Source organism: Pristis pectinata, chromosome 4, assembly GCF_009764475.1.
Source record: "Pristis pectinata isolate sPriPec2 chromosome 4, sPriPec2.1.pri, whole genome shotgun sequence".
In the NCBI taxonomy this organism is placed as follows: domain Eukaryota; kingdom Metazoa; phylum Chordata; class Chondrichthyes; order Rhinopristiformes; family Pristidae; genus Pristis; species Pristis pectinata.
In genome coordinates, this window is record NC_067408.1 from 74,507,855 (window position 1) to 74,520,353 (window position 12,499).

Here is a 12,499-nt window from a genome sequence, read left to right on the forward strand (position 1 = left end):
AAGTGTGTTCAGGAAAGTTTTCTTGGTCAATATATAGAAGGCTGTACTAGAGAGAGGGCAAAGCTCAACCTACTCTTGAGTAAAAGTGACTGAGGTGACAGTGGGGGACCACTTTGGGACCAGTGACCACAGTTCTATTAGTTTTAAACTAGTTATGGAAAGGAGCAGAACTGGTCCACAGGTTCAAGTTCTAAATTGGGGCAAGGCGAATTTTGATAGTGAGTCAAGAGCTTGTAAAGGTTGATTGGAGTAGATTGTTTGCAGGCAAAGGGACCACAGATGTAGGAGGCTTTTAAAGGTGAGATAGCGAGAGCTCAAGGTCTTCATGCTCCTGTTTGAGTGAAGGGCAAGGCTGGTAGGAATAGGGAACCCTGGATGACGAGAGATATGGAGGCCCTGGCCAGAAAAAAAGGAGGCATGGGTCAGGTACAGGCAGCTGAGATCAAGCAAGTTCCTGGAGGAGTATAGGGGACGCAGGAAGGTACTCAGGAAATCAGAGGGCAAAAAGGGGGCCCCTGATAGATTTGGCAGAGAAGAGATTAAGGAGAATCCAAAGAGATTGTAGAAGTATTTTAAGGGAAAAAGGGTAACTGGAGAATACGGCCCCTCAAAGACCTAAGGGGACATCTTTGTGTACAGCTGCAGGAGATGGGCAAGGTCCTTCATGAATATTTCTCCTCTGTTTTTACTGTGGAGAAAGATATAAAGACTTTGTAACTTGGAAAAGTAAATGGGGAGATCTTGGGGATAGTCCACATTAGAGGTGGTGCTGGCTGTCTTAAAAGGTATGAAAGTAGACAAATCTCCAGGGCCTGACCAGGTATATCCAAGAACACTGTGGGAAGCTTGAGAAGAAATTGTGGGAGCCCTGGCTGAAATATTTTCATCATCATTAGACACGGGTGAGGTGCCAGTAAACTGAAGGGTAGCGAATGTTGTGCCATTATTTAAGAAGGGCCGCAAAGAAAAACCTGGGAACTATAGACCAGCAAGTCTAACATCTATGGAAGGCAAGTGACTGGAGAGGATTCTGAGGGATAAGATACACATGCATCTGGAAAGATGGGTTGATTAGGAGTAGTCAGCATGGCTTTGTGCATGGGAGATCACATCTTATGAACTTGTTTGAGTTTTTTGATCATGTGACCAAGAAAGTTGATGAGGGCAGGGCAGTAGATATGGTTTATATGGATTTCAGTAAGGCCACATGGGAGACTGCTCTGGAAGGTTAGATCACATGGAATTCAGGGAGAGCTGGCTAATTGATACACAATTGGCTTGATGGTAGAAAGCAGGGGAGTGATGGTGGAAAGTTGTTTCTCAGACTGGAGGCCCATGACTAGTGGTGTACCTCAGGGTTTGGTGCTGGACCCATTGTTGTTCGACATCTACATTGATGATGATTTGAATAAGAATGTACAAGGCATGGTTAGTAAGTTTGCAGATGACACTAAAATAGGTGGTATAATGGATAATGAAGGTGGTTATCAAAAATTACAAGGGAATCTTGATCAGCTGAGTTCGTGGGCTGAGGAATGGCAAATGGAGTTTAATTCGGATAAATGCGAGATGTTGCATCTTGGAAAGTCAAATCCAGGTAGGACTTTCAAAGTGAATGACAGAGCCCTGGGAGTGTTGTAGAACAGAGGGACCTAAGAGTACAAGTACTTGGTTCCCTGAAAGAGGATTCAAAAGGTAAGACAGGATGGTGAAGGCTTTTGGTAGGCTGACCTTCATAAGTCAGGGCACGGAGTATAAAAGTTGGGAGATCATGGTACAGTATGCTGGTGAGGCCACACTTGGAATATTGTGCTCAGTTTTAGTCAACCTGCTACAAGAATGATTTACTGGATAGAGTGCAGAAAAGATTTACAAGGATATTGCCAGGACTTAAGGGCCTGAGTTATAGGGAGAGGTTGGGCAGGTTAGGACTTTATTCCTTGGAACATAGGAGACTGAGAGGTGATCTTATGGAGGTGTACAAAATCATGAGAGGCATAGATAGGGTGAATGCACTCAGTCTTTTTCGCAGGGTTGGGGAATCAAGAACTAGAGGGCATAAGTTTAAGGTGAGAGGGAAAAGATTTATTAGGAACCTGAGGGGCAACTTTTTCCACCCAGAGAATGGTCAGTATATGGAATGAGCTGCCAGAGGAAGTGGTAGATGTATACAATTACAACCTTTGAAACACAGTTGGACAGGTACATGGATTGCAAAGGTTTAGAAGGTTACAGGCCAAACACAGGCAAATGGGACTAACTTGGATGGGGCACCTTGGTTGGCATGGACCAGTTAGGCCAAAGGGCCTGCTTCTGTGTTGTATGACTCTCTGCTTGAGGAACAGCATCTCATCTTCTGTTAAGGCATGTTAGTGCCCTTGGGACTCAATGATGAATTAATTAAACTCAGATAAGCAGCCTTTTTAGTGTGTGTCAGAACTGACCATTTCTGATGCAAAGTCATCAATCCGTAATGTTTTTTGTCCATTTTCCTTTCTGCACAGATATTGCCTCACCCGCAGCTCCCATTTCCAGCATTGTTTCTTTTCCCCTTTCTCTTGCATCTGTTCTCATTCATCTTGCTAGGCTAACATTTCCTCCAGATAGATCAGCTGCAATTAACAATCCTTCACCACTTTCTCTCACCCGGCATCAACACCATCTGCGTCATTCTGTCTCTCTAGATCTCCAGTCCATTATAGACACTCTATTACATTCCCTTTGTTCTCCCCAGCCCTCTCCTTTCTTTGCAGCTTAAAATTTGCTTGCCATCTAATTTTTGCTAATTCTGATGAAAAGTCATCAACTTGAAACATTAGGAGCTTCTCTCCACAGAAACTGCCAGACCGCTGGAAAATTCCAGCATTAAACGAAACAAATTAAAAACCTAATCAATATTTGCACCAGCTTCATTTTGGTCAAAGCATAGTGGTATGGGACATTTGCACATTGCTATTCTCACTCCTGTATCATCAGTTATGACTGGGCAATCATCAGTAATTATCTCTAGGGTCTCCTGGCCTATGGCACTGGCAGGGATAAGTGCACAAAATTTTGGAATAGCATCGTAATGCTCATTGGTGGGAGCAGCAAATATATCCCTGGCCAACTAGTAAAAGTTATAATGGACTGGATTGTACTCTCTGATCCACTCCTGGCACTTGCTGCTCACCTTACTCCTGCAGTCACACTTGCTTTTAGTGGCCCAGCAGGCCCCTACAGATTTCACTGTGATAGACCTCTGATGAAATGCAGCGATCTGCTAGTGGCAATCCCCAAAACCATATTTCTGGACCATCCCAGTGACCTTTTTGACAGATTATTACTGAGAATATTCCTTGAACTGTTTTTTAATGCCTGGTTAGCAATAGTTTGAATGAATTTAAGTAGTTAAAAAATATACCAAAAGATAAATTTAATAAAATACATTTAAGTGATACAAATTAAAAACATTACAATATATACAAAGCACTTACTTTTCCAATCAATATCAACAAACCCCATTCAAATGAATATGGGCACAGTGCATACCACAGTATATTGCAGCAGCAATATCAGATGCACCTGACCTCCAGCTCATCTGACTTCTACACTGTAATGGGCAAGCACAAAGTTGAAGATGGGCTAACCTTGGAAAAGGATCTCACTGTCTGTTCTCTACCAAAAACTTGATCCAAAATATGATAGAATTCCAAATGCAATTTGAGGATGAATGCCATAGGTAGAACCAGCATCTTCAATTTGATTAATGTCAAAGGACAATTGTAATGGCATGAGGGAGATATCTACGGTGGACTTGGTGAACAGGCTAAGAGACAAGTCAGAAGATGAACAGTGGCAGATATCCAAATAAATATATAAATGCTGAGCAAGGGTTTATCCCAATCAAAAAGAGGAATTCCATGAGAAAGAGACACAATCCATGGTTAACAAAGGAAGCAATGTTGAAAATTGAAAAGTTGACTATAGAAAGTGGTGAGAGCTAGAGGTAAACCAGAAAGTGGTGAGAGCTAGGAGGTAAACCAGAGGACTGGGAATTTTTAGGATACATAAGCAAGCTGAAAAGCTCATTAAAAGGGAGAAAATGAATTTTGAAAGAAAACTTATCTGTGGTATAAAGACAAACAGTAAAAGTTTCTATGGATATACAAATATAAAGAGAGTAGCTAAAGTAAATGTGGGGCATCTGGTGAATGAGCCTGGTGAATTAATAACAGCTAACAAAGAAGTGGCAGATAGAGTCATAGCTATAGAGTCATAGTGCTACACAGCACTGAGACAGGTCTTTTGGTCCAACTCATCTGTGCCTACCATTTACGTGCTAGTCCTGCCCCGGTTTGTCTTACCAAGATGCAACACCTCACATTTATCTGAATTCAACTCCATCTACCACACCTTGGCCTACTGACCCAGTTATTAAGATCGTGTTGTAATCTTAGACAACCTTTTTCACTGTCCACTATACCACCAATTTTAGTGTCATCTGCAAACTTACTAACCATCCCACCTACATTCTTATCCAAATCATTACAATAAATGACAAATAAAATTTTTGATAACCTTCTTCACTGTCTACCATACCATCTATTCTAGTGTCAACTGCAAATTTACTAACCATACCTTGTACATTCTCATCCAAATCATTTAAGTGACAAACAACAATGGGCCCAGCACCAATCCCTGTGGCACACCACTGGTCACAGACCTCCAGTCTGAAAAACAATCCTCTACCATAATCCTGTCTCGTACCATCAAGCTAATTTTGTATCCAATTGGCTAGCTCACTCTGGATCCCATGTGATCTAACTTTCCAGACTAGCCTACCATGTGCTACCTTGTCAAAGGCCTTGCTAAAATCCATGTGGACAATGTCTACCACACTTTCACCTTGTCAAAAATTCAAACAAATTTGAGAGACACAATTTCTCACACGCAAAGCATGTTGATGATCCCTATTCAATTCTTGCCTTTCCAAATGCATGTAGATCCTGTCTCTCAGAATCCCCTCCAATAATTTACCCACCACTAATGTTAGGCTCACTGGTCTGTAGTCCCCAGGCTTTTTCTTGCAGCATTTCTTAAATAAGGGCACAACATTAGCCACGAAGACCAGAGGGTGGTTATCGATGATATAAATATCTCCGCAAGGGGGCCCAGAATTTCTTCCCTAGCTTCCCACAATATCCTAGGATACACTTGATCAGCCCCCAGGGATTTATCCACCTTCATGTGTTTTAAGACCTCCACCACCTCCTCTTCTGTAATGTAGACATGCCGAACAAAGTTCTTGCATTGGTCTTCACCAGTGAAGATATTGCTAATATCCCCAAGATATCACACCGGTTAATTTCAAATAACTTATAAAAATCCCAATTACAAGGGATATTGGGGAAACTAAAGGCAGACAAGTTGCTAGGACCTGATGGACTGTACGCTATGGTTTTAAAGGAAGTGGCTGCAGAGACTTTGGACCCATTGATTGAAATTTTTCCACAATCTGCTAAACTCAGAGGGTACCAGAAGATTGAAAAACAATTAATGTGACTTCCTTGTTCAAAAAAGGAGAAAGGCCAGTTGGTTTAACAGCTATTATTGGCAAGATGCTGGAGTCAATAATCAAGGAGGAAATAGCAAATAATTTCGGAAAGATCAATATAAATCAAACCTAATCAACATTGTTTTAAGAAAGACAAATCACATTTAACAAATTTGCTTGAATTCTTTGAGGATATGATTGGAGAGGTGATAGAGTGGAGGCTGTAGATGTAGTGTTATTAGATTTCCAAAAGGCATTTGATAAGAGGCTATTGCATAAAAGCCCATGGTATTGGAGGAAGTATGTCAGAATGGATTGAAAACTGACTGTCTCATAGGAAACAAAGTTGGAATGAATGGTTCCTTTTCATACTGGAAGGAGGTAACTAGTGGAGTACCGCAGGAATCAGTTCTTGGCCCGCAATTGTTCACTGTTTACATTAATGACCTGAAGAAAGGAACAGTATGCAAGGTTCCAAATTTGCCACTGCTATGAAAATAGGTGGAAGGACACATTGTGTTAAGGATATAGTGATTCTGCAATGGGACTCTGAAAGACTGAGTAAGTGGGCAAAAGACTGGCAAAGGAATTTAATGTGGGTAAGTGCGAAGTCCTGCACTTCAGTAAGAGAAATCAAAAGGCAGATTATCTAAATAGAGAGGCTGCAACTGAGTGAAGCACAGAGGGACCTAGGTGTTTTCATGCATGAATCATAAAAAGCTAGCAAGCAGAACCAACAAGTAGTTAAGAAAGCAAACAGCATTTTGGCCATCATTGCAAAGGGGTTGGAGTTTCAAAATAGGGAGGTTTTGTTGCAATTAAACAGGGTGTTGGTAATGCCTCACCTGGGATACTGCATATAGATTTGACCCTTTGGCTTTAAAAAAAGAGATAATGGTACCCTTGGAGGCAGTACTAAAGCAACTTACCTGGCTGATTCCTGGGATAAGAGGTTGTCCTACCAAGAGAAATTAAATAGTTTGGGCTTGTATTCTTTGGAGTTTAGAAGAATGGGGGTGACATTCAAACATTTATGATCCTAAGAGGGCTTGACAGAGTAGACACTGGGATGTTTTCACTAGTGGGAAATAACCACAAGGGGTCACCAATTTAAAAATGAGATACATAGAAATTTCTTCTCGTAGAGGGTGGTGAATCTCTGGAATTCTCTGCCCTGGCTGGTGGTGGAAGCTGGACCATTGGAAGTATTTAAAGTGAAGGTGGACAAATATTTGATAAATCGAGGAATAGAGAGGTATGGAGAAATGGCACAGTAGAGGAGTTGAGGCCAGCACAGACCAGCCATGATATTAAATGGCAGGGCAGGCTTCAGGCTTGAAGGCCCTGATTGCCTACTCTTGTTCCTATTTTCTTGTGAACTGACAGCAAAAGGTATGCAAGCTTATGGCCATCTTGTTTTAAGGTGCCCATTTTAGGAGTAACTGCTTCGCTAATAGCAAAACATTGAGAAGGGGAATCAAATTAATAGGTGAGAACATCATTCCTTCTCTTTTGCAGAGGAATAGATATTGTTTATTATTTACTTTCATGTTAATTATATTAAAGAAAACAAGCAGCTTGTGTACTTGAGCACTGGTCATCAATTGTGCTTGGTGACACTAGAGTTAATAATGGTGACTCACTGGTAATTATTTGACACAAGAGTTTAAGTAAAGGTTGTGGAGCATTTCTATCCGTTAGATTGCAAAAATCTTGGCTCAAGATCTATTGTGTTTGTTGTATGGAATGTACATACAAATTTTCCATGGAAATAGTTGCATAACAAATTAACCTATAGTTTATTAATTATCAGACAGCTATTTAGCTCTACTTGATTTTTAAAGAAATACTATATATATGACTACTTTAATCACGTTGAACTAAAATGTACCGTTTTTTGTTCTAATTGTGTTTTCTTGTAAAAATTGTGTATAATTTACGTTTAATTTATGTTTTTTCATTGAATGCTGCTTATATGATGCTATATGCCCATGATGCTGCTGCAAGCAAGTTTTTCATTGCACCTGTGCATAAATGTACTTGTGCATATGGCGAAAAACTTGATTTTGACAGAGTTCAATCTGTATTAAAATTCTTCGCACTTCTATAAAATTGAAATGACTATTTCAGCCCCACTTACCACATTTTGAGCAGAAACAACCTGCTGCACCTCATATTCACATCTTGAAGCTCTGTTGGAAACAGCTGACAATTTCCCAGAAGAGGCAGAATCCAATAGCGCTGCCATTTTTTGTTTTGTCTCCTCTTTTCGTGCCTTCAATTCTCTCTTTTCTTTCTCAGCTTTGCACCATAATAGCCAATGAGTGAAGCAGTACCTGAGCCTGTGTTTCCGGTTACATTCTGTTGCAAGTTGTTTCTTTCTGTGTTCAGAGAAGATACTTTAATTGTATTAATTTAATAAGTATTCGATATTGCTACAGAAACAAAAAACTGTGAATGCATCATTACAAAAATGTCATATTATCACCAATACATTCTGATGACATCCTCGTGACAATATTGTAACATCATTCAGCTATTTGTCAATATTACTCCTAAAAAGAAATTGACTCTTATTTTTGCTCTTCAGAAAATTTCAATTCAGATTATTTGATAATTTGGAACATGATTTTTGTTTGCAATATTTTTCCGACTGTAAATTCCCATAGTCGCAGCCTCCAGCAGGAGTCAAATTTTCTACTGCACTTACTCTAACCCCTCCCACCTCTGTCCTCTGAACGTTGAGCACTCTGCTCACTTAGGTCCAACTTCAACATTCTATTATCATAAAATCTGCTAACAAGGGCTTTACTTCTGTTTGGCAAACCGGCCTCTACCTCAGAGGCTGACTGTTACCTCTCCAACTCCTACTCATACCTCCTCCTGAACCATGATCCCACCACTAAATATCAGACTCACTGACCTGTCTTGAGAGATCCTCCCTCCATAGCCTCCCATCTCAGTCCTTCAAGCACACAAGCCTGCCAACTACTACTACTACCACATGAATCACTGTGCTGGTGGACCCATCAGCATCTAACAGAACTTACTTCTTCCAATCTTGATTCTATTCTTTTTCCCTTTGTCCAGTATCACATCCATCTATCAACTTTTTCTTTTCTATTTCCCCTTCTGCTCTTACCCACTTCCCTTCTATTTATGAGCCTCCATATTAAACAAATGATCTTCCTTTGCAAATTCTGCAGCCTTCAATGATATTACACTACCAGACATATCTTCCACTCCCCCTTTCCCTTCGTTATTCCAAATGGGCTGTTCCCTCCGCAGCTCCCTGGTTCAACTTTCCACCTGTACAAATATTCTCATTACCCCCTCCCTTTCTTATGGCACCTTCCCATGCAGTGGCAGGAGATGATGCAATGCTTGTCTTTTACTCTTCCCTTTATCCAGGGACTCAAACACTCCTTCCAGGTAATGGACAATTATTTGTGTTTCTAATTTAGTTTACTGGATTTGATACTCACAATGTGAGTGCCTCTTCATTGGAGTCAAATGAAGATTGGGTGGACCACATCGCAGAAGACCTCTATTCAGTCCATAAAGTTGACAATGTCATTTAAATTCTCTATCCCACTCTGCCCCTTCATCATTGGCCTTTTGCACTGTTCTAAACGAGCCCACAAAAACTCAGAGAATGGCATCTCACCTTCCAACAGAGCACGTTACAGCTCTCAGGATTCAACTCCATTTGAACTATTTCAGATAACCAGCCTCTTCATTTATTTTTAGAATCACCTTCAGTCACTAAGTTATAACCGAGTTCCGTTTCTGAGAATTGTTCATTACCTCAAGTTGGAAATGAACAAAAACGGTGTATGGGAGAGCACCACAGAATCAGCTGTGACGGGAGAGTGAGCAGGTACGGGAAGAGCGGCTGGCAGCCGGCCTCACCGACTCAGTGATTGAACAAGTGAGTCTGCTCAGTGCTCCCAACTCTGCTTGGCTTGACCCAGCCTCAACTGTTGCAGCAGAGAAGGCAGGTGGAAATGCCCCGTTCCCATCCAGCAGAAGATGTCTGCAGCCCCACAGCAGCCAGCAAATCCATCCCCATTCATCCCGCCAGTCTCCTGAATGCCCGTTTGTATGTACTGGGTGTCCATAAATCAGCACTCATAACCTGCAGGAGGACTTGTACTTCTGAAGGAAGGTCATCAACCTCAACGTTAATTGTTGGAGTTTTCTCTGCCAGATCTGGGTACTTCTCTGGCATTCCAATTTTTAAAAAAAGATTTCCAGCAACTGCAGTTCCAGCACTGTCTTGTTAATTCTCCGTTTTCATTCATCTATTTACTTCTGCTCTTGACACAGCAGTTAACTAGCCTCTACCTTCCTCCTTCATCTGGCACCCCTACGTATCATTCACTTTCTCTTAGTCTCCAGACTCCAAAAGCAAATCTTTGTCCTCTCCACCCTCCCCCTTCACTGCACTTTAAGATATACTTGATTCCTAACTTTCCCTAATTGGGATGAAAAGTTTAAGGCCTACCATGTCTCCCTGGGTGTCTCTCCACAGATGCCACCTGATCTGACCTGCTGAATATTTCTAGTGTTTCATCTTTTCATTTCAGTTTTCCAGCATCTGCAGGTTTTTTTTAATTTTTTGATTCTGGTGTCACTGGTTACCTGATTTATAACAATTCCCTTGATATCTGGGCTTAAGACCTGCAGTCAACTTGAAACCGAAGAACATTATTGCCATCTTTTACAGTGTAACTGGAATGCTAACACACAAGGTGAGCTGGATTTTCCCCAGTGAAGATTGGGAAATTCTAGAAGTAATTTCAAATTGGATTCAAATGCTTGAACTCTGGGCTGAGAATCCAGTATTTCACAGACTTCAACAATTAACTTGACAGCCAATTGCTACTGTAAAACTAACACTTTATAGTTTGATATATAATTTATATATATCCAGAATAACAGATAAATGCTTGACATTCAAACACTGGAATGCCAAGCACCACTTGAATGAAAAGGTGTATTAAAAGGTGTAGTTTTTCTGATCCTTGGTGACAGAAGTAAATTACTGTTAATCTTTAAATTCTGTATGTGATCAATTAAAAAATTGCAATGAACATTTATTCTAGAAAAGATCTACATTTACTAAGCATGGGTCCAGACTACTTTACAATCTTCAAATCTGACACTTTGTTCAGGCATTTAGTACAGAATCTTGGCAAGCTATGGTGGTTCTCATTTATTTTAAATGAGTTTCCATGTGCTTGCTTGGCCACCCAACCACGGTACTGGAAATCATCTTTATTATTCATCTCCTGTGACTATAATCCCTCAAATTTGCTCCCATTTCAGACAATCCATGAGTAGTCCACATTCCAACAACAAAAGGAATTCCCAAATGGTTAGGTTCTGCCTCCAGCCGATCATGATTAGGATATAAATATCATTGTTACCATTGTGGAGAAAGAAATGCTATGGGAGTTTTTTTATAATGAAGTCATAGCTGGTTTCAGAAACAAATTAAATCAAAGGGGGTCAATAGGTGCTACTTAACCTAATGAATGAAAATTGAATGCCGTACAGTTCACACAATGCAAACTACTTACACTATCTGGGTTAATAAAAATTCCAGAGCAAATTATTTACACTACCTGAATTAATAGAAATTTTTATTGCACAGCAGCTTGGCATTTGTATCAAAATTTGGGACAATGCTCTATAAATCCATGGTCTAATGAAAGAAAAATCATGTTCCACAATCCTTTATGGAGGTGGTAGCACGGTAAATAAAGGGGGGGGGGGGGGAACTAGTGGATGTAGGAAATTACACCAGACAAGGAACACATTTCATGATGATTAAAAAAAAACGTTATTGGATATACACAAGTGACGCCAAAGCCAGTGAAGAAGACGATCAAAGTTTGAATGGAATGGCAGCACTAAAAGTGTTGGGAATCCACTTTTGTGGGTAGGGTAGTTAAGGCACTGTCTTGTGTAGAGTGCAGAGTGCTCTGTAGGGTTATCCTAATTGCCTCTTTCCATCCTTAGAGGGCAAGTAAAACATTCATACCACCCCAGGAAGGGCATCTACAGACATCTTATCTAGGATGTCTAGAACTTGGGGTCACAATCTCAAAATAAAGAGTCAGCCACTCTAGATAGAGATAAGAAGAAATTTCTCCAACTAGAGGATGATTTTTTGGAATTCTCTATCCTGGGGGCCTGTAAGGTCTCAATTACCGAGTATATTTAAGAGAGTGATGAAAAACACAATGATGCAAGAGGAACTCAGCAGGCCAGACAGCATCCGTGGAGAAGAGCAGGTGGTCAACATTTCAGGTCAGGACCCTTCTTCAGGACTGAAGATAGGAAAAGGGGAAGCCCAGTATATAGAGAGAAAAGCAGAACAGTGATAGGTAGATGAAAGAGGGGAGGTGGGGTGGGCACAGGGTGGTGATAGGTAGATGCAGGTAAGAGATAGTGATAGGTAGGTGTGGAGGAGAGGGGAGAGCAGATCCACCAGGGCATGGCTCAAAGGTAAGAAGAGAGAGGAAAAGGTAGGGAAAAAAAAGAGGCTAGGAAAGGGAAGAAGAGAAGAAGCATGATGGGGGGTGGGGAGGGTTGTGGGGAAAGGGGGTGGGGATTACCTAAAGTGGGAGAATGCAATATTCATGCTGTTAGGCTGCAAGGTTCCAAGGTGGAAAATGAGGTGCCGTTGCTTCAATTTGCACTTGGAATTCTCCTGGTAGTGGAGGAGGCCAAGGACTGATATATCAGTGATAGGGTGGGAGAGGGAGTTGAAGTAACTGGCAATGGGGAGATGCAGGTCGCGGTTATGGACAGAGTGCAGATATCCTGCAAAATGGTCACCTAGTCTGCATTTGGTCTCACCAACATAGAGGAGGCCACATTTGGAGCACCGAATGCAGTAGATGATATTAAGGGAGGTGCAGGTGAATCTCTGTCTCACCTGAAAGGTCTGTT

General features: G+C 41.1%; 1 protein-coding gene across 1 annotated transcript in view; it reads right to left on the bottom strand.

The window, feature by feature from the left end:
- Positions 1-12,499, bottom strand: part of ccdc191 (coiled-coil domain containing 191) — a 55,626-nt gene that overhangs the window by 22,935 nt on the left and 20,192 nt on the right. Inside the window, exon 9 of the mRNA XM_052014453.1 lies at positions 7,677-7,917. Coding sequence (XP_051870413.1) covers positions 7,677-7,917 — 241 coding nt within the window. The remainder of the gene's footprint in view (positions 1-7,676; positions 7,918-12,499) is intronic.